This window comes from Balearica regulorum, chromosome 3 (assembly GCF_011004875.1).
Source record: "Balearica regulorum gibbericeps isolate bBalReg1 chromosome 3, bBalReg1.pri, whole genome shotgun sequence".
Lineage (NCBI taxonomy): Eukaryota > Metazoa > Chordata > Aves > Gruiformes > Gruidae > Balearica > Balearica regulorum.
In genome coordinates, this window is record NC_046186.1 from 8,325,247 (window position 1) to 8,347,013 (window position 21,767).

The 21,767-nt window shown below is 43.9% G+C and overlaps 2 protein-coding genes across 3 annotated transcripts; both read left to right on the top strand.

The window, feature by feature from the left end:
• Positions 1 to 60: 60 nt before the first annotated feature.
• Positions 61 to 16,201, top strand: TP53I3 (tumor protein p53 inducible protein 3). 2 transcript variants are annotated; one of them, XM_075750495.1, is made up of 9 exons: positions 61 to 188; positions 1,805 to 1,928; positions 3,520 to 3,657; positions 4,854 to 4,959; positions 11,719 to 11,861; positions 12,528 to 12,795; positions 14,112 to 14,324; positions 14,871 to 15,067; positions 15,837 to 16,170. In XM_075750495.1, the coding sequence occupies exons 2-9, from the start codon at positions 1,812 to 1,814 to the stop codon at positions 16,023 to 16,025; spliced, it is 1,371 nt and encodes a 456-aa protein (XP_075606610.1). In that variant the 5' UTR covers positions 61 to 188; positions 1,805 to 1,811; the 3' UTR covers positions 16,026 to 16,170. The 2 variants fall into 2 exon arrangements, with proteins under 2 accessions (XP_075606610.1, XP_010303245.1); XM_010304943.2 differs by lacking the exons at positions 61 to 188; positions 1,805 to 1,928; positions 3,520 to 3,657; positions 4,854 to 4,959 and adding an exon at positions 9,968 to 10,090 and having other exon boundaries at positions 15,837 to 16,201.
• A 350-nt stretch (positions 16,202 to 16,551) lies between these two features.
• SF3B6 (splicing factor 3b subunit 6) lies at positions 16,552 to 21,717 on the top strand. Its single transcript, XM_010298639.2, has 4 exons — positions 16,552 to 16,713; positions 16,986 to 17,104; positions 19,508 to 19,646; positions 20,164 to 21,717. The coding sequence occupies exons 1-4, from the start codon at positions 16,684 to 16,686 to the stop codon at positions 20,251 to 20,253; spliced, it is 378 nt and encodes a 125-aa protein (XP_010296941.1). The 5' UTR covers positions 16,552 to 16,683; the 3' UTR covers positions 20,254 to 21,717.
• The last annotated feature ends 50 nt before the right edge of the window (positions 21,718 to 21,767 follow it).

Consider the following 21,767-nt stretch of genomic DNA (forward strand, 5'->3'; position numbering starts at 1 on the left):
ACCCACCGCGGGCCGTCCCGGGCGGAGGCGGGGCGGAGGCACAGCCGGATCCCTGCACAGCCGGATCCCGCCACGCCCGGCCGCCCAGCGTCCCTCGTTGCCACGGCAACCCGAACCTCTGCACCCCCCCACCCCCCCCGCGCTCCGTCGTCGTGGTGCTTCCCACCAATCAGAAAGGGAGCGCCTGGGTGAGTGAGCCAATCAGGAGCGAGGGAAGCCAGACCTGCCTCCAGAGCAGGTGAGAGGCAGCGCCGCCGCTAGCGCCGAGCCCGCAAGAAAGGGCATCGCTGAGCCGAGCCGAGCGCCTTCCGCCATCCTTGAGGCAGAGGCCGGTAGACTACAACTCCCAGCATCCCCGCGCAAGGCTCCCGGAGCGAGGCATGCCGGGAATAGTAATTCGGAAGCGCAGCAAGGGACGGGGGGCAGCGCGCATGCGCGGTCGGGTACCTGGAGTGGGGGGTTGCCATGGAGACGCCTCAGCGGGGCGCCGGGGCCGGCGAGCGGGGGCGGCTCTGGGCGCCCGCGGCGGAGCGGGTCGAGGGTTGCTCATACGGGCAACGGGGCTGCCTCGGCCCACGGCCGTGGCCGGGATGTGCGGCCCGGGAACCGCCTGGCTGGGAGCAGAAAGCGGAGGGCAGCCCGGCTGCGCAGCCTTGTCCCAGGCCCGGCAAACCGCGGCCCGGCGCAGAGGCCCGGCCGCCTCCTGCCAGCCCGAAGGGGAAGGCTGTCGGCAACGGCCGTGCCAAGCCCTGCGGCCTTCTGCCGGGCGTCGTGTGGTGCTTGGCCTCCGGCCACGACCCCCGAACCGGAATGCCTCTCATTCCTTAAATACATCCTCGTGGTGCAGGACTTAACTAATAAATGCTGTAGCCTGATGTCTTTATGGCAGGCCGTTCACTACACTGCCTGATACGCCTGATAGTTTTATTTAATTGCAATATTAATGTCATTTCCAATACCCTCATGTAGCCATTCTATGTTACATAGCAATAAAGCCACAAGGTTTATCCCAGAGTTAGTTTACTAAATTCTGTTACGAGATTTCGTACATCAGTGTGTAATACTGACTTCATGAAACTCAAATTGAAGCTCTAGTGATAGGGAAGTACTGCATTTTACTAATTATTTATGATTTGAGCACAATAGCTGAACAGAACTGCTGGTCTGCAATTTTTGCCAGTACCTAGTAGCTGGCCGGGATGGAAGTAAACAAGATGCCTATTGGCAATTCTCTGAAGATTTAATCATCATCATCTAACTTTTCTTGTTGCTACTTATGCAGACAACCAGAGATATCTTCACATGAGAGAAATGTAAGGTTTATTCCCAAGCAGCACCCCAGCAGTGTCACACTGACCCAGAGGTCTAACAATAACCAAGAAAATTTTTGCTTTGAGTCAAGCCTGGCCCAAAAACCGCCCCCAACACTCCTATTTCAGCTCTGATCTTCTGGTTGTAGCAAGTTTTATCTAATTTCTTAGTGTTTTCACTGTGGACTGTTTCCTCAGTGAGAGCAAAATTAAATGCCAGGAAAACAAGAACCCAGAAATACTTGCACTATGAAAATGTAATTGGTCTTTTATAGCCTTTCTGAGAAAGCTGACCATTTTCCTGCTGGTCTATTCTGCTGCTCTCTTGGTTTTAGTATTATTTTGTAATTATTTAGTATTATTTTGTTATTTTGCTTATCTGAGGCCTAGCATTACTTCTGCTGAAACTCCTGAAATCCACATGAAGATCTGGTTTCCAATATAAAAGGGAAAGGGAATGAACATTTACATATCTATTTCTTTTTACAAAACAGAGGGAAAATGAACCAACTGCAGGCTTTGCTGAATGACAGTCTTATCAGAACAAAGCATGTGGAAAACGCAGCTATCATTGACATAAAGGAAAGAAAAGTCTGTGCATCAACCTTTGGTTTTAATGTAAGAGATCAAAGAGCATCCTGGGAAGTGACAGCAGAGGTAGAAACTCCAGGAATCAAGACCATAAAGTAGCGATAATGTCAGGGAGTGCTGCGCTCTACTAAATACACTTGGTTCTTTCAACCTTGGAGAGAGAGTTAGAGGGGTACAGCCTAGCTGCTGTGTTGAGAAGCTAACTTGTGAAGTTGATTGCTAATTTCACATCTTTGAGTTTTGGAAAAAAACCTGGCATTTTCAAGGAGTCCTTTTTCACCGCTTTGCGCTCATCGATTCCACCAGTAAAGCAGATGTATGTACGTAGGTCCATTCTCTGGCACCAAGACCTGCTGGTATGGAATGTGCCGTGCCCACACTATAACCCCGACGCACAGCGGCTGTACTAGGCTGCCTATGGGGAGCGATCCTGGGCCACTCTAATTTTGCAAACTATGCCTTGGAATTGTTTGGAAAAGCGCTTGCTGGCCCAGGACAAAACTGTATCTGGGCTGCTCTGACAGGACTCAGAACTGCTCCCTGGCACCTTAAATTTTCTTGTATAGATGTAGCTTATCTGTTTTTATTGTCCGTCAGCTGATAAAGATCAGAATAACAGCACTTCCCAGTCATATCGCATTATATGGCAAAGCTAATGTGCAGTCCCTGACACAGTCCATGAACTCTCTAGGAGTTGAGAAATGCTCCCCACACCACAGTCATCCTTATGTTGTTGGAAGGTACCACTTCCTCTCCTAATCCCATGACACCAGCTCTCAAACATTTCCATGGGTACCCATTGATACCCTTGGCATGCTCAGAACAATGTGTTCAGAACGTGAAGCTCTTGTTAAGATAGCCCCAGCCCTGGGGACAAATTCTCAGCAGAGAGAGTCATCAGTCCACTAGGTAATAGTGATGCCATCTTTAAAATGTACATGATCTTTAATATAAACTACAGTTTTTAGAGATGCCAGCCTGCTGGCTCTTCAGCAAGGTGGATTACATGCTGAGTTCAAGAGCAAAGTCCTCAGTCAGTGTAAATTACCACCAGCTCCACTGACTTGAAAGAATTTCAGGCCAGAAGGGATCATTGGATCATCTCATCCAACCAACTGAATATAAATCTACCAATCAGTGACCCAGTTACACAGACACTGAGCCCAAGAGCTCAATGACATGAATAGATTTGTGACCTGTGTAGACTGCTCCACTGAGGTGTGATGATCTGGTCTGGACTTGCTAAAAGTTACATGTCCCCATTGAACACCAAGAATATTTGACATCAGCATCCTTGGGTGAGCTCGTTGCAAGCCTGGGAAGGACACATCCTGCCCAATATTGCCTTTAACAGAATGGGGAGCACTGCTTACCTAGAGAAGTGTCACTGAGTAATGGGACTACACAGATAGTAATCACAGACTAAGCAGACTGTTTCAAATGAGACTTTGAAATATCGTGGACTGTACAGAAACCAGGTCTAATTTCAAAGTGAGGCCGATTTTTTTTTACATCATAATTTTAAGTGAACTGTCAAAGGCAGTGGGAGGGTGGAAAGCAGTTCATCATTGCAAAGACATGCATTTTTGGTCCCTAACACTCTGTTGTATTACCGTAGGTGCCACCAGAGAATGCTTTAAACCTTATCGACGCCTTCTACAAGAACTTACTGCAAGTTAGAAGAGGAGGACTCCACTTCAAGGACAAGTACTATAAATGTGTCCGTGCGGATGAGCATTCCATCTATCTTCAAAATGTATGTTGATAGTGTTGGGGCCATCCTGAGAAATCTGGAGACTTCTGACTTCCTTCCCTCGCTGTGTGGTTACATAAATACCATAACACAAGCAGAAAGCCTTCATGCCTTCAGGCCTCTGCATTTCTTTCTTTCCTTTCTTTCTTTCCTTTCTTTCCTTTCTTTTCTTTCTTTCTCTTTCTCTTCCTTCTTTCCTTCCTTCTTTCTCCATATCACCTTCCCAAGCAGGTGTGGAGTAAAATTGGTGCAGAATACAAAGCAGTGTCAGCTGTAATATACAAATTTAACAGGTAACACCATTCATTTCCCTAACGCCAGCTGCAGTGCTTGTCAGTGCTTTCAATCAGTTCATTTCCCTAATGTGGCAAAAAACCTATCACTTCATTTTTTTGCTGGGCTAGTTTCCTGCCTCATTAATGAATTAATCAGGTAATAGGAGGGCCTGGCAAGCCCACAGGCCAGAATAAGGTAGCGGGAGCAGGTAACTAGGTCAGGGGAGAGGAGAGATAGGGGTGAGCAGGACCTTGTTTGATGGATTACTTGCCAGCCATGCTCGTAGATGGCAGATTTTTGTTAACTACTGCCAAGTCACACAATCTGAAGTAAATACATCGAACTGGGTGTTATTGAGCTCTTCTTAATTCTTCCCCTCCCCAGTAAATCGATCCTGAAATGAGCTAAGCAACTTGCAGAATAGGCTGAGCAGCTCTTAAACTTGGATCCTGTTTCAGAAAAACAAGGTACTTTACAGTGTCTTTTTCCATTCCTTATTACAAACAGGTGACGCAGAGTTTGGGAGTCAGGGTTCATAAAACACTGGGCATGCTTTCATGTAAATACTAGTTATTTTATTTGCATTTATCAATGCTTTGGTGTATGACATTGAGCACTAGGATAACACTTCTTCAAAATGCTGTGCAATAATACATTAATCAGTGGAAGTGAGAATAGGCAACATAATAAAGCATTTGACTGACTGACTTTAAAAGTCAGCAGTCTTCAAACCATGCACTATCACTGTTTGTCTGTGTCCTGGCATAGGTTTTGAGACAGTATTTGCCTTTTTTTTTTTTCAAGAAAACAGGTATATTGGCCAAAAAATGCCTGCAATTAGCCCTAGTTGTAAGGCATCATGTATACACGTATGTATATTTTTAGAACCTGGTAACTTTACACCAATTTTCCGTATTATCTAGCCAGATGGAGGCCTGATAGTTGTGAAGACAAAGACTTTCATCCTGGTTGCTACTTACAGAGTGGGCATGTATCCCAGTGTGTGCGTGGAAGCTGTGGAGAAACTAGGTAAGAGAGCCTGTATCTCTGTGCTGGTGTCTCATTGGTTAGCTCCACACTTGCAAACAGCTTTGAAAATTAATTTGATGAATTACCAACTCCTCAAAGTCTGGGAAACTCAATACAGACATGGGTTATTTACAGCTAAACCCTCTCCTGACATCTCATCCCACAGTGCTACACGTGCTCCAAAGCCTCCACGTGTATGAACAGGTTGCAGAACTCTTTCCTCAGCTGTTCTGGCACACGATTTCTGTTAGTTACCTTTCAACAAAATGAGACCCGACAGTCACACTTTCTTGACCTCATATGACCAATGCTGAGGTCTTAAGCACACTTTTGTAGAGCATCAGCTTTGATACTCAGCTTCATGGTCCACTTCTTCAGTGACACATGAGCTCTCTAAGGGTTTCAAGCTTTCTCTAGAAAGCCTAGTGTCTAAAACAAAGCTGGAGTGTCTTTTCCTACATGTGAATCTTGAGACATCATGAAGCCAGTTCCCTTGTCTGACAGTAACAAGGCACCTCTTCTCTAACAAAACCACCCATTTCCTTCCCTCTCCTGCTCAAGTTTCCTCAAGTCCTCTTAAGTTCCTCTCTCTTGGACTCAGTGTTTTAAAGACCTAATGTTAACATCTCTTTGTTCCCCATCCAGGAATATTGCAAAACCCAGCCCTTTGCAGACCAGCTGCAGAATCCTGACTGTATCTCAAATGTAGCTTTCCCTTTGTGTGAGGTGCTGGCAAGGATTAACCCCTTTCTTGTCTTACTGATGTAATATATGGCTGACTCCATATCAAGGATGCAACCATTTTATCGCATCATCCAAATGGATAAAATGCACAAGAGCAAATTCCCAGAATAACCTTGATTTTCACCATAGGGTAATTCTAAGGAATTTCTAAGAAATTTCAAGGGTATTTCTAATGAATATTTTGTAGAACAATCAGATTCAACTCGATCTATGGATATGCCCATCTCCTTTGAACTGAAAAGGAATGAGACTGTAGGCCCACTGTGGTCCTAGCATTTGTTCCTCATTTAGATGCCTAAAAGTGAGTGGAATGAATTTGTGTTTTGGGGCATAAGCTGTTTCATCTGGAATGAGCTATAAGACTCTCAGTAACAAATCTTTCATCAAAGGCTTTTACAATTCAAACAGCTATGATCGAGAGCAGGATGTTTAGAGGCTATAATGCAGGTTTTAAAAGCAACTTGTCTGCTGCACCCTCACAAGCCTGGTTCTTGGCTGGTGGGTCTGTGCTTGGTGCCAGACTGGCAGAGACTAGCCTGCACTGCAGCCTCTCCACTTCTTCACACTTCACAGACCCTGCACTTTGTTCAACCACAGTTAAACTGACTGCAGACAGGCCAGGAGAAGAGGGAATTGGATTGCCTGTGTTTTTTGGATCTTTCCCATGTTCATTTCAGCCACAACAATCAGAGCAACCTCAGGCTGCTTTATGTTATGTTCTGCTTTCTATTGTTCTTGGCCATTGTTTTTGTCAGTGTCTCATAGCAGGTTGGGCATAAAAGCATTGTACCAGCACTGCATTGCCTAAAGAGCCTCATTTTTTTTTGCGCTCCAGACATGATTCTGTCTCATCCCTGTCACATTTAGCAGGTGTGATGGATCTGTTAGATATTAGGTATTAAAGGTCTTTGTCACTGACATGTATGGCCAGCACATTAACTTCAAATTATATGAATTTTGGAGGACATTTATGTGCTGGGCTATGAACTGAGGGACAGAGAGATTCCCCATCCTGGTAACATTTGGCATAAAGGACAAACAGCTTCAAGCAGTAACCTCAAGGATGTCTACCGGGTTAAGTCAATAGGGTTTTTTAATCACTGGGTCAAAATGGGCATGAAATACTAACAAACCAGAATGGTCCTTCCAGGTGTGGAGTGTTTTCAAGGGACTGTTTCCACCTAGGGCAGCATTAATGACACTTACTAAATCTAAGAACTGGGCCTTACATTTTAAGCTAACTTAATTTTAGCTTCAGACTAACTAGTCTTTCTCTGCAGTACTACAAATGGAGCTGCAGCAGATCCAAAAAGTGCCATTGGGTTATTTAGCCCCAAGTCTGCCCAGCTGGCTCAGCACTGGATTCAGGACCCACATCACAGTTGATACTAGATTCTTTGCTGCCACGGGAGGAAGGCAGAAAGCGTAGGAGATATTGCAAAAAATGCCAACACTTGCAAAATCCTGTAACAATTTGCACACAAGTTATTTGGTCTTGCAAACAGGTACATTGTCTGTAATTGGCCACTGTTCCTGAGTAAAGTCTAAGGTCTAAGTGTTTCCAGGGCCAAATTTGCAGCGGTTTTGACAATGTGTATTTTCTGGGGTTTATTCTTGCTGTTCTGGGTGATTTCTTTGCAAAAACAAAAAAAAAAAAGTAGCTTTTCTTTGCATGTTACGAGAGATTTCTGGAAATGATTTAAAGTGCTCAGTGTTTATTCTTTAAAACAGGTAATACCTCATGAATATAGGTATTAGTATTTTTAATTTTCAGCTAGAAATACAGCTGTCTTCTTTCAAGTACGTTATCGTCTGAGATTGATTTGAACTTGGAAAAAAGCATCTCCATTACAGCGACTCTGTATATTATTTTTATCATTGTTGATTTTTACTTTTAAAAATTTATTTCCTTGTGTTATTATAGCAGACTACTTTAGAGAGAAAGGTAGCTGAATCAGCAGAAAACTTGAACTTCATCAACCTCAGAAGGACTGCTCACGAGGAAATAAAGTACAGAAATTTGAAGCATTATCCAGTTTAAGCAAGAAACTACTGCTTCACAACATTCCAACTGCTGAGTTTCTTTCTGTTTTTTCAAGAACACTTGAGGGCTCACTGTTCATAAGAAGACTATTCTATGCATCTATCATCTCGGTTGCTTAACTGAATTGAAACTAATGTCTTCAGGATTTGGTTTAAGATGCTCTGCTTAATCTTTCTAATGTTGTCTTTTAGCCTGTTTCCAGATAAGAAAAAATATTAATCTCCCTAAGCAAAGAAACTTCTCTCACAGCATTACAACTATCTGTAGCATCACAGACCCAAGGTATAAAGGAAATTGTTACATTAACAGATTTTCAGATTTTCCTGTACATCTTTCAATATTACAAATAAACCACATTTTTAACATGTTAATTTGCATTGTCATTGACCGCTACAGAAAGTTATTTTACCCCGTAGTAGATTGCAAAGTTCTGGGAGGAGGAACAATGTCACTGCCAGGTTTGAATCAGACTGTGTGTACTGCAAGACATCAAAGAGTCCACATTTGAGTGAACCTATTACTGTACAGGGGACAGCTGAGGCTCTGCCTACATCACCAGGTAAAGAGCAGGCTCAGGAAGATCAGGCTCCATGATCTTCTCATCTGAAGAAACAAATAAAGTACCAGCTCTTGGAGTCACAGAACAAATGAACCATATGAAATTCAATAAGGGAAAAAAGGAACTATATGAAATTCATTAAGGGCAAGTGTAGGGTCCTGCACCTAGGGAGGAATAACCCCAGGCACCAGTACAGGTAGGGGCTGACCTGCTGGGAAGCAGCCCTGCAGAGAAGGACCTGGGAGTCCTGGTGGACAAGAAGCTCTCCATGAGCCAGCAGTGTGCCCTCGTGGCCAAGAAGGCCAGTGGTGTCCTGGGGTGCATTAAGAACAGCGTGGCCAGCAGGTCAAGGGAGGTTATCCTCCCCCTCTACTCTGCCCTCCTGAGGCCACATCTGGAGTTCTGCGTCCAGTTCTGGGCTTCCCAGTTCCAGACAGACAGGGAACTACTGGAGAGAGTCCAGCGGAGGGCTACAAAGATGATGAGGGGACTGGAGGGGACTTTCCTCTGGTATGAGGAAAGGCTGAGAGCGCTGGGGCTGTTTAGCCTGGAGAAGACTTAGAGGGGATCTGATCAATACGTACAAATATCTAAAGGGTGGGTGTCTAGAGGATGGGACCAGACTCTGCTCAGTGGTGCCCAGTGACAGGACAAGGGGCAACAGGCACAAACTGGAACACAGGAAGTTCCATCTGAATATGAGGAAAAACTTCTTCACTCTGAGGGTGACCAAGCACTGGAACAGGCTGCCCAGAGAGGTTGTGGAGTCTCCTTCTCTGGAGAGATTCAAAACCTGCCTGGATGCCATCCTGTGCAACCTGCTCTAGGTGATCCTGCTGTAGCAGGCGGGTCGGAGTAGATCATCTCTAAGGTTCCTTCCAACCCCTGCCAGTCTGTGAATCTGTGAAAAGAATTTTTAGCTGATTTGTTTCTAAATTAGTTTAGCTTCAAAGACTTTAAAAGCTTGAATCCAAAAATCTCAAAATCGACAGAAAAAAAAATCCACGGAAGGATCGCACACATGGACAGACATATGATTTATCATTTTTAAATACTCTGAAGTTTCAATTTTATTCCCTGACAACTCAAATACTCAAGAGCTGGTGACCAGGACACAGAGAAAAGCATGATCTGATCCTTCTCCGTCTGGGGGAAACAGCAAAGCTCAGCGAAGAGGTGCGATCAGGCAGCTAAAACATCAGGTAGAAATGCACAGGGCTGACGGACGTGAACCAGTAAACTTTGAACATTGACATCTTATGGGAACAAGAGCACAATAAACCTCCTGGGTGGATATATAGCATAAGGACAGCCACAGCTCACATGCCCTTAATGCAACTTAAGTAAATCCGGTCTGCACTACTCAGAGCTCAAAATCAAACCATCAGTTCAGTGCTCTGCCCGAGCACATACAAATATGCACGCATCCAGCGGATCAGCACAGCAAAGACATTAGACCAAACCTTCCTGCGTGCCGGGGGGGAGCAGTGGATCTCTGCCTCAATGCCGAAGGGGAAAGTAGATTTCTGCCTCAATCCGTGGAATAAACCAGGTCCGCGAGTAGAAATAATGGTGAGATGTACTAGTATTTCTGACTCTGCTCATGTCTTTCCCTCCAAAGTAAAACACAACCTCATCCTGTTCCACCCCTGACTTGCTGGGGAATGACTGATAGCAAGGGCAGAGCTGGGAGAGGAGGAGAACTGGGATCAGACTCTGTTCCCAAGGACAGGCTGGGTTTGTTCCCGGCACAGAGAACGTCCTCCCTTCTTTACAGGAAAAAGGTGAGTCACAAATTGTGCTTGGGAACCACATAACTTCTTTAATTTGTTGTTTTGGGCCACTGCTGGCAGATCGGGCAGTTTGAAGTTGTTGCACTTGGTTGGAAACTTGGTTTTCAGTTCCTGTGGTTTTCTGTGCATTTGAAAGCAATGTAGATATTTGGATCCTCACTGCTTTTTCTTCATATTTTTGTGGGTCTGCTTCTAGCAACAAAGACAAGTATTTATAAAAATGCAGGTTAGTGAACTGTGTTGAAAGAGGGACAAAAACTTCTTTCACATCTTATTTTTAATTGACTAAATTTGGACACAATTAAGAGAGCAGAAGCATCTGTTATGGGGTGGTATCTGGTGGGCTTCCCATTAAATTTTTTTGCTAATGCAGACAAATTTTGTGGGACTAGGTCAAATGGTTCAGCTGAAAACACAAATAGACAGCCAGCCTCAGAAAGAAAAACCTTTAAGTTGCATTTCATATGAATCATGGGAAGAGTTTATTCACCATAAAAAAGCCATAGAGCACCACCCCGTGGGGATTTACATCCCTGGGCTTGAAGGCGTTTATCATTCTGCATTTGCAGTCTTACAAAAAATAATCAAGCACACATTTAGCTTTTCCTGTGAAGATATCATAATGCAAGCAATTTTACAGTGTGCATGGCGCTCTATCACACAATGGTGTTTACTTGAAGAGGCTCTGGCTTGCAGCCCACCCTGCGCAGGTCTTTGGCCAGCATCCCTTAACTGTATTCAGTATAGTACCAGCTCTGGGGAACTAACACAGTCGTTCCCATTGTGATTCTCTCTTCTTCTCTTCCTCTTCTGCCGAGCACCTGGGTGGCAGAGGGAAGACTGCTCCAGGTTTGATTTTGCCAGGTGGGAGGAGATTTGACATCTCAGCCCATCTCCACAACTGCTGGTGTGAACAGCAAGGAACCCAGGAACCCTGCCTGAGGAGTTACTTGAAAGAGTCCTGCAGCAGTGGGACCCTCTGCACAGGAATCACCTGCTGAGGCAAAGGAAATAAATAGGAATTTTTAAAACTATTTGCTATCTGTCCTTTGTGCTAACTCACCATTGTGCCTTTGTGTATCTTCAAGCCCAACTATGGGCTGAATTGTAAGGCAGCATTTGCATGATTTTAGATGTGTCAAATAAAGGCTCTTTCTGCTGAGGGTTTCAAAATCTCATTTGTGTCTACTATTTTAAGGGCCTGTATCCTTTAGTCAGTTGAGCACCGGGGCCCTAATCACGCAGGAAGTCAAAAGCAAAGGATTTTATTTTCCTTTGTGTGCTACTTTTTTTCAGTTAAGATGGGTGGGTGGTCAGTGCTGCTGGATCCTTGCACTGCTCTGTGCAGGACTAAGGCCTATGACTTGATGCAAGGTGATCTCCACGGTTTGTCAAATGGCTTTCACGATGATACGTTGTGTCCCCAAATTAATGTATTGCATTGCGTTATAACTCCTCACCTTTCTCTGGCAGCCCTCCCAGCTTCTACCTTTGAACCGTGTCACAGTTTGCATTGTCTGTCTGCAGACTGCAGTCTGTGGAGCTGTGGTTACTGAGGTTTTCCAGCTGCATGTAAGTGCCTGCATTCACGCCAGAGTTTTTGTTTGTTTGTTTTTCAGAGAAAATGTTGGCAGTCTGTTTTGATTGCCCAGGAGGCCCAGAAAATCTTTATGTGAAAGAAGTGATGAAACCACATCCAGAAGAAGGAGAAGTTCTTGTGAAGGTCTCTGCCAGCGCTCTGAATAGGGCTGATTTACTCCAGGTATGTGTATGTTAAGCAGAAAATAGCACCAATTTTTCAAGCCCCTGTCTGAAATCTTGACAAATCTGAAGAGTTAAAAGAGTTTGGGCCTGGTGAGAATTTGCGTGGGAGAGTTCAGATGGCTGAAAGAAGAGATGTCTGTTGATTCAGCAGATAAATGTTTTTATCTGGGTCATTGCAATGCTGGGGTGGCAGGGAAAGGCAGCTGCCTTTCAAGAAAAGATGTAAAACCAAAGCTCTGGTCTTTCTAGATGCTTAGACCATTCTCTGGGCATTTGAGATAAACATGAAATATTCCAGTGGCTCAGTTCCAGAGGGGAAAAAATCACATTCAAATTGTTAAGTCTGAACTGCTTTAATTTGAGCTGAAAGCCATGCTCTGCAACTGAAGACCGTAATACCTCCTCAGCATGGATTAGCCTGGACAAAGCAGACTCGCAACAAATTGAATTTGCACACAGTTTTAAGAATAAAACATACTTAGGAAACAAGAAGTGTTGCCAGAGGATAGAAGGTCCTCAACTTACTGGAACATTTGCATAGTGCAAAATCAGGGTTAAATAAATAGGAATTTAGGTTGGAGGCATGTGAACAAAATATTGCAGGTCATTACACTCACTGATGTGTGGCTTTTCCTTCCTTGCCCTCTCTTTTCTTTTGTTTTAGAGGAGAGGGAAGTACCCTCCCCCCAAAGGAGCAAGTGATATTTTAGGCTTAGAAGCAGCTGGGAGTGTGGCTGGGCTCGGACCTGGCTGCAAGGGCCGGTGGAAGACTGGCGATGCAGTGATGGCTCTGCTCTCCGGAGGTGGCCAGGCAGAATACGTTACAGTACCCGAAGGCTACCTGATGCCAATTCCCAATGATATGACTTTTATTCAGGCTGCAGCCATTCCCGAAGCCTGGTTAACAGCCTTTCAGCTGCTGCATTTTGTAGGTGAGAGGCGTATTTGCGAATCTGTCCCACCAAAACAGCTCTTCTTCCTTTCTGTTATTAAATCCTCTCTTTGTTGCCACCATCTGAATGTTGTTTGTCTTTAAAGAACCTTTTCTCTGTCACTCCATTCGCATGGGTCAGAATCTGGTACGCCACACCCAAATCCTGAAATCTTGACATCTCCCCATTCACAACTTACTCTGCTGATTGCGTATTTACAAGGAAGGACATAGAAAGAAGGTCAGTTTTCTTTTTGTCTATATTTGTCAGCTTAAACGACAATTTCACAGATTCATAGAATCACAGAATACCAGGTTGGAAGGGACCTCAGGGATCATCTGATCCAACCTTTTTTGGCAAAAGCTCCATCTAGAGACCATTAATTTCCATTAAGCCTAAACCCTGAAATAATTTACATGTTCTCCAAACAACTGAAAACACATGCTACTTCTAAAGATTTGACTTTGCTGTAAGCACGACCACATCATGAACTTTCTTACTAATTGCATGTGGATCTACAGTAGGCAACATCTTCTTGTACCTTGTTTCACAGACACATTGTTGGTAAAATCTCCTCTGAGCTGATTTAAAACAGACAGAAGCTCACACTCTTCATTTTGAAAATGTGCCACAGAGGCACTAACAGTAGCACTTGCCAGGGTTTTCCTCTGTTGACAAATATCCTCCTTCTACCCTCTTCAGCAGTAGGACCTAAAATCTCCACTGAAGAACAGGAGTTACAAACAAGTAACTTTCCTTACTACCCAAAACACAGACTCACTTCAAGCACTGTTGCTTCCTGGGGGTCTGTAGTCAATTAGGACTACATCTCCAGGACTACTCGGTGCCTCACTTGCACTAGCAATCAGCGGAACACAAATGAATGCTTTAGGGCAACCGGTAGATGGTAAAACGACAGGTAGAACTGGTCCTTAATGTTACCCAGCACTTCTGGTATTTCTCCATTGTCGAGTGCCTGATTTCTCAGCATTAACATCCTCCGAGTGTGTTTTCTGTTGGTGGCAGTGGATGGTCCCAGTATGAAAAGGCTGACTACACTCACCTAAGCAGCTTGATGCCCAGAACTGGCAGGGCCAAGCTAAAGTCATTCCACTGAAGTTGGTAAAACGGAGTCCTGTCAGTACACTGTGAGCTGTATTAGTTCTGGATTTGTTTATGAAAGATATGAAGACGTAAACAAAGCCCACTCGAGGGGCATCTCTTTCAGCTTCCTCTTCAGTATTTTTCACCCTGATCATGTTTTAATCCAAAGGTGATGCCAAAAGGGTAACCATTTCCCTTACGTCCTCCTTCAGGTAAAATACAGAAGGGCGAGAGAGTGCTGATCCATGCCGGAGCTAGCGGAGTTGGTATAGCGGCCATTCAGCTGGTGAAACTGGCAAAAGCTATTCCCATCGTGACAGCAGGAACTCAAGAGAAACTGAAAGCAGCAGCAAACGCTGGAGCAGCTGCAGGGTTCAACTACAAAAATGAAGATTTTAGTGAAAAGGTCTTGGCGTTCACCCAAGGTAAGAACCTCTATGTGAAAGACACTGTTACAGTTGAGAAGGAGCGTGCACCTCCTAATGTATATGCACATACACTCAATTTCAACTGTCACCTAACACCCTGTTCAGGGCAAGAATGCATCTTCCCAGAGTTTAATTGTGCTGTTTTCTGCATGGACTGTCTTTGGCTTTGTGTTCATTTGGGGCATAAATATTGTGCCTCTGTTATTGTTGCCTCCACAAGGAACGGTGGGACCAAATCCTCGCACTTGTAAGTGTTTGAATATGGGAACACAACTTAGTTCTCTTACCTTTACAAAAATTTAGCTTTTCTAAGCATTTGGGATGGTTTATAACAGAGTCTGCATCTGGATATCTATAATGATTCTTTTTTTGTGCCCAATTCTACAATTCCTTAGAAATCATTGTGCCAATTCCTAAGTTCATTAGAAAGATTTAAACAAGAATTGCAGGATTGATTCTAAACCTATAACGAATTTTGTCTGAAATTATCCTGCCTTTAATGCAGCTCGACTACATTGATGAAATCTTTTGTTTCTACTTGAGGTTCTGGAGTAGATATTATTTTAGATTGTGTTGGTTGCTCACACTGGGAGAAGAATCTCAATTGTCTGAGTACTGATGGCCGGTGGATTATTTATGGATTACTGAGTGGAGGTGAAGTACATGGAGATTTGCTTGCAGGGCTGCTTTCCAAAAGAGCGAGCATCCAAACAAGTCTACTACGATCACGAGACAAGGAGGCAAGTAGTGGCGATCAACAGTGTATACAGCTTGATCTTAACATCGATGATAGTTTTGGGAGCTTTCTTTTGATATCAGTGTTAAACCAGAATCTAACACATTATTACCAAAAAGCACGACCTGGAACTGTTACTACATACTTTGGAAAACATTGCAAAATTAAGTTATATTTTCCTATTTTTATTGAATGCTTCCCTTTTAGAACTACTGAATTGGCAGAATGATACCCAGGACTTCTTAACGTACTTCATGAGTACTGTAATTCAAAGATTTGGCCTAAGAAGAAACAAAACTCAAGTGATCAGGCAACTTGATCAAGTCTGAGGGGTGGAAAAAACCCCTCTCTATGAGATAATTTTTCAAAGTAGAGACCAAGGCCATTTGGATGCCCAGAAACTACCAAGGAAAAATCCTCTTATATGGAAAATTCTCAGATATTACAGTAAAATACAGCAGTATAGAGCCCTGGGATAGATTCTGTCCATGGTGTAATACATAATATTCTCACAAATTTTATCAGTTTAAATGGTTCTGCACTGAGCTTACACCCTTCGTTTTGCAGAACTTCGATTAAAATATAATTAATCCAAAAGTTTTCTTCTTATTTGTAATTTACACCTGTGAGATGTTTACATGTCCGTCTGACTGTGAGAATGTCAGAGTAAGTCTCCCTGAGATCTGTGCACATTTTGTATGCTGTGCTTAGAGATACCTCTGTGAATGACATGATTGGAAATAACCTTCAGAATGCTTTCATTTTTCCTTCAGTATAAGGAACGGCTGGTGAAAGCCTTCACAGAAGATGCACTGCCGTATTTTTCTGGAGGAACCTCCCCTCATCTCCAACCACTTGTCGACAGCGTTTATCCTCTGCACGAGATTGCAGAGGCACACAGGATCATGGAAGAAAACAAGAATATTGGCAAAATTGTCATCGAAATGCCTGCTTCAGCTTAAAGAAAGGCCTACTGCTGTAGTTGTTTCAGGGACAGAATTCTTAGAGGCATTTGACAAGTAGAGAATCTGCCATTTCTGCTTCCAAATCCAGAATGATTTATTGTGGGAGGATGCCAAAACAGGAGCGGTAAAGCAAAGCCTTACAGGAAGCGTTTAATAAAAAGGTTCACGCTGCAGCTCTGGCATTGCGTCTTGAATAAGTAAACAAAATACCGCCGAGCGCTCCTCGACAGAGGAGAACACCGCCAGGCCCCGACGGCCGGCCTCAGCTCGGCGCTCCGTTACCGCCTGCTTTCCGGAGCCTTCTCACCCTGCCTCCACCCCCGCCCCGCCCGGCCTCTTCACCTGACAACAACCTCCTCACGGCGCCCGGCCGCCTTCCCCTCTGCAGCGCGTCTTCCTGAGGCGCTGAGGCGGCGGCCACCGGGAGGCTCAGCCCCGGGGACCGGGCCAAGGCCGAGGACACCGCCCGCACCCCCGGGCTGAGGCGGCCGGGCAGTACCGGGGGGGGGAATGGGCGGGGCCGTCGTTTCCGGCGCGGTGCCGGCTGGGATAGCATCCGGGTCATCCGCTGAGGCGAGCGGCGCGTTGCGGAGCAGGCCCGTTCCCTGCCGGTGTTTCTCTCCCAGGCCGCGGCCTCCTCTCTCCGACCGGCGCCATGGCGATGCAAGCGGCCAAGCGAGCTAACGTGAGTGCTGTCTCCTCCCTGGCCCGCCTCAGCCCTCTGGGGCGGTGAGAGCAGGCCTTCCCGGCCAGGGGAGCCCGTCCCCCTCCAGGCAGGCCTCTTGCTTGGCAGAAACACGTCAAGTTTCGAGTTGTGGGGGGGGTTAAAAAAAGACCAGTGCAGCACACGGGCTGTCTCGGTGATGCTAACCCCAAGATTTAGCACGTAGGCTGCTGCTTTTAAGGTTCGAAGTGAGCGCTGTAGATCTAACGCACCGTGTGTTGTTTCTGTATCAGATTCGGCTGCCTCCGGAAGTCAACCGGATCCTGTATATTAGGAACCTGCCGTATAAAATCACAGCGGAGGAAATGTATGATATTTTTGGGAAATACGGGCCTATCCGACAAATCAGAGTGTAAGTATTTTAGTTTTCTTTGAAAAGTTAAGGATTTTACATGCTTTAGTGTATCTCTTATGTGTCGGTATAACTATTGCAATAGGCAGCAACTGGATTTCACTGCTGAAAAAGTTAAATGCGCTTTAGCAGTATCCCTGTGTGCCAGAGGTGGATGTGGTGATACTTCTCATGTGTGAGTCTGTTAGAAAATAATATTGTCAGTAGGTGGGCTGAAAAAGCTTAAACTTGATGTGATCTTAGGTAAGGTGGTAAAAAATACACTTACTCTCTTAAGTAAATCTTAAATACAGCTAACCTTTTACCTTAACTAAAGGTAAAAATAAGAAAGGCAAAAGTTGAATACAACCAGTTTTCATATTTAATGAGTATTAGATACTTCACTAATGGTGAAATAGAGATGTTGCTATTGCTGCTGGACCTGTCAACCAGAAGCACCTCCCTGTGCGTCAGATACAACTTGTCCCCAAGCCTCATAATCTGCAGATAACGGCAGTCTGACTGTAATTTCAATTTAAAATGCATTGAGGTTATACATATCTATAGCAAATCTGAGGTTCTTCTCTTTAGTTATTTCTAATATTGAAGACCTGAGCTCTGATGTTGCTTGTTATCCTGATTACAGTCTGTGGATTAAACCATAATTTTGTCTGGTTACTGTTATGTTCTGCTAAGTTTGTAGCAGAAAGAGTGGACTGAAGCTGGAATTCAGGAAGAGCTTTTGAGAACCATAGTGAGGCAGGTTGGAGTATTGGCACTCATACAAAGGGATTATTTTTCTTTTTCTGAAAAATATTTAAGAAGGGGAAGAGACAAAACTTAGTGTTTAATACTTAAAACATTGTAAGTCATGTATCAATAGATGTACAAGTAGAAAGGAAATGTAGTTTATATTTGATATGGAGTTTTTTTGTACTGCTTTTATTTGGATGTTGGCAAAAATAACCTGCAGCGTCTCTGAGTTCCTGAGCAGGTTGCTGATCAGATTAGAGCAGAATGTATCCTTGTAACTTATATCTCTCTCCATTTCCTCATGCTCTGAGACTGGGGTGGGTAATTAATCCACAGTATGTTTAATTGTTTTGACTATGCAGGACATAAATATGTAAACAGTTAAACAGACCAAACTTTACCACCCCAAACAGAAGTGCTCATTTCAGAGCTGTAGTGATTAAAAAATGATTGTTCACTGCATAGAATAAAGTGAATTTTATGTCTAGAGTTGCCTTCAGTAAACCAACAAGGATGGGGGGATGTGCTGCTGATGCTGCGTTGGAACGTGTAGCTGGTGACATCCTTATACAGGGCTGGGCAACAGAACTGATTGGGTACTGGTTAAAGGAACAAGGGACAACATGAACTCGCTGCTTGGCTAAATAGGTGGAATTCTTCACTAATAAGCATGAAGGAGAACTAATATTTAAGGTTTCTGAAAATGTGTAGGTTGGAACAGCATGACAGTGGTACCTAAAGAATTAAGACTTACCGGGGAGCTTTCCATCAGTGACGCGTTGGCGTGTGTGTCCAACAGGGAGCTGCAGGCAGCCTCCCCGCTGATCGTTCGGAACTACTGAGTCACGTTGCCTTCCACAGAAATCCAAACTCGTCACGAGACAAGTGGCACTCCTTTTGTAATGACTTTTGTGCTTTATGTAGTTTTTAGCCCATTCTCCTCTTCATTTTTGTATGCATCCTGGTGTGGATATGCGTGGTATAATTTGTCCTCTGGAGTTCTCTTCTTAGAAGCAGCACCTTAGAGACAGTTCTTCTGATTATGAAGTTTGCTATAAGTGTCTTTTAGCTGAGACCTTTTGGATTTGTAAACTCTGCGGTCTCTTTGGGCTAGTTATCGTTATGTGCCCAGATGTGTCTCCTGTCCCTCGGGTGAAGGAAATTGAATTGATGGTCCGACGGGTGACGGCTGTGGGTCTGAAATGGTCTTCCACCAGCGGGGCTGTTTTGGCCCTTTTACATTGACTGTGTGATGTGCCAAGAGCCATATTCAATCCGAGGGAGACATCTGATCCAGACAGCCATTAACTGACAACCTGGCCTTGTAGTATTAAATAAAACAAGCTAATCGCTGTAATTAAAAAAAAAAAAAAAAGTATTTCCAGGAATATGACAAGCCCTGACAGCAACAGCTTCTGATAGCTGTTATGGAGAGGTGAATTTCCCTTAAGGACCATAATGCAGCACCTGCTGCTGTTGCATTTTCCTGTCATCTCTGACTGAACTGTAAGTGGAGATTGGTGTGGAAAGCAGGGGTGTATTTTAATATCTAGAAGACAGTAAGTTGTTTTTTAGTGAAGTTGCATTAGTTAATCTAATCTCAGTTACTGCTAAAGACTAATAGAACTATTTTCTGTTCATTTTAACATTAAAACTGCTGTTGCTTTGCAGTGGGAACACTCCTGAAACTAGAGGAACAGCCTATGTGGTCTATGAAGACATCTTTGATGCCAAAAATGCTTGTGATCACCTGTCGGGATTCAACGTGTGCAACAGATACCTTGTTGTTTTGTACTATAATGCAAACAGGGTACGTACGCTTGGAGCGGGTTTTTTTTAAGTTACCCGTGAACATAGCTAGCATACAAAAAAATGTAGTTTGAAAAGACAGTTGCCTGCATATTTTTAAGAAATGAATCCAAACTGTTAGAGGGAGTGGATTGGATAAATTGTCAGGATTTCATCTTTACTTGGTGATTTGTGTGCGCAAAAACAACAACCAAAAAAGTACCTCTGGACCAAGGGTGTGAAAAACATTCTTCTGGTGAGCGTACTTCAGAGAGGAGGAAGCAGGGCCCTTAAAACTGCACAGTGGCAACAGGATGTGAGGTCTTGTTTGCAGGTGAAAAGCCTCTAGTCCTTGATGTTCCGTCTGTCAGTGACCATATCCGGGCTGCTGTGGCATTCTCGGAGGTCGAAAATTAAGCAGTGCTGTTTGTGTGTGATGTTGATGTAGTTCATAGCGATGTTGGTTGCAGTTACTGGGAAATAACATGTTTTAAGATTATTTTTTTTTTTCCTTACGTCTTTTATTTTCCTAATTACAGGCATTCCAGAAGATGGATACAAAGAAGAAAGAGGAACAGCTTAAGCTTCTCAAGGAAAAATACGGAATTAATACAGACCCACCAAAATAAACTGATTTTTTTGGAAAACTTTTCAAGCCCTGCTGTTGAGTTCAACTGTTTTCAAGCCCCGCCGCTGAGTACTTGAACTAAACATAGGAATTCTCAGTGAAGTATAACTTTTTTTTAATTTGATAAGCTGTAATTTGAATCTTTAGATCTTCACGTTAGAATTAAATAAATGTAAAACATCGGAAGATCTGCTTTAAGATTAAATCCCCCTAAGCGGACATGGCTTTTCCGTGTTGTAATGGTGACCTGATAGATGCTGCATAACCACAGTCCTCTTTCGAGCAGGACCTCTCAACGATGGCACCGAGCAGGCCGAGTGTTTCACACCTCCTGCAGTCCTGCCCGCTCCCCGGGGCAGGTTTGAAGCGTGGCAGCCAGTTAATCCAAAGAGCTTAAGGGGCTCTGCGCAAGCTGCCTGCCTGGAGGTAAATTTCACTGACTGCGTTCTGAAAATGGAGTATTGCAACCAGTGTGTGCCTGCTGCAGGGATCCTGGTGCTTTTTAAAAAAAGAAATAACTATGGTTTGATAATTCATCACACTCGTATATTACACACAAATCATTGCGCCTTTCTCCCTCCGGGAATGTGTGAAGGAGCCTAACTCCATGATGTGAGTGTTAGGCTGCTGCTTACTAGAATCAAAGCAAGCCCAAATCCATGTGTAGAACAGAGTTTCTTTTACAAACGATGGAAGATGAATGGCCTTTCAAAAGAATCCAACTGCTGGAGTGACTTCAGTCAAAATATCTGGTTCCCAGTGATCGAGACAAAACAGATAGGCTGCAGAAAATAATCTTGTGTTGCTGGAGGGCTGAATTCATGGTATACGAGATCTTTATTATATGTGCCAGGTTTGCACGGAGGTGAGTTAGGAGCAACAGGAATACACGCCTTTTAATATAAGTAGAGAACACCTGACCAAAATGAGATGATGCTGGTGGTAGTTTTAGATACCTGTGGCGCAGTTGATTTCTACTCGGTGTGTTTGAGCTGTAATATATTTCATGTACGTAAATTTTTAGGTGTAGCATCTGGTGGAGGAAAAACAGATTTAAATTTTTTGGCTCTTATTTTTTCAGCGCTTGTGTCCTGTGAATAAAAACTAGTGTGATACAGAGTCTGCATAACCAGTATATTTTGGAAGTGGAAAAGAATAACCTCTACTTCTGTTCTGAACCAGCTGGAAGCCACGTGAACACCGGCAGTATCCTGCCTCTCGGGAGTATTTATTTGCTTGGATGTGATGTTTAACTCCCTGAGCAGACAACTTCCAGCTAGTGCAGAATGTGGGCAGATGCAAACGTACTTTGCCTGAGGATTTGTAATTCAAGTTAAATATTTTTCAGTGCATTATACTGTCATAAAGGAACGTTTCCATTTTCTTATCCATAGATTTTTGTTGAAATCTGTCACTTAAAGAACCATGCTGTTCTTGTATCCATTTAATAAAAAAATAAATGTGTCTACATAGTTTTGCTTTGCTTCCTCAAGGCTTGCTTTGTGCTGCACTACT

What these genes read in the sequence shown, in the direction of transcription:
- SF3B6 (XM_010298639.2), top strand. Translation starts at nt 16,684, where the DNA reads ATGGCGATGCAAGCGGCCAAGCGAGCTAAC. An exon ending in CCTATCCGACAAATCAGAGT is followed by an intron (nt 17,105 to 19,507) that starts GTAAGTATTTTA and finishes GTTGCTTTGCAG; the next exon opens with TGGGAACACTCCTGAAACTA. An exon ending in TGTACTATAATGCAAACAGG is followed by an intron (nt 19,647 to 20,163) that starts GTACGTACGCTT and finishes TCCTAATTACAG; the next exon opens with GCATTCCAGAAGATGGATAC.
- TP53I3 (XM_075750495.1), top strand. Translation starts at nt 1,812, where the DNA reads ATGAACCAACTGCAGGCTTTGCTGAATGACAGTCTTATCAGAACAAAG. An exon ending in CATCAACCTTTGGTTTTAAT is followed by an intron (nt 1,929 to 3,519) that starts GTAAGAGATCAA and finishes GTATTACCGTAG; the next exon opens with GTGCCACCAGAGAATGCTTT. An exon ending in GGAAGCTGTGGAGAAACTAG is followed by an intron (nt 4,960 to 11,718) that starts GTAAGAGAGCCT and finishes TTTGTTTTTCAG; the next exon opens with AGAAAATGTTGGCAGTCTGT.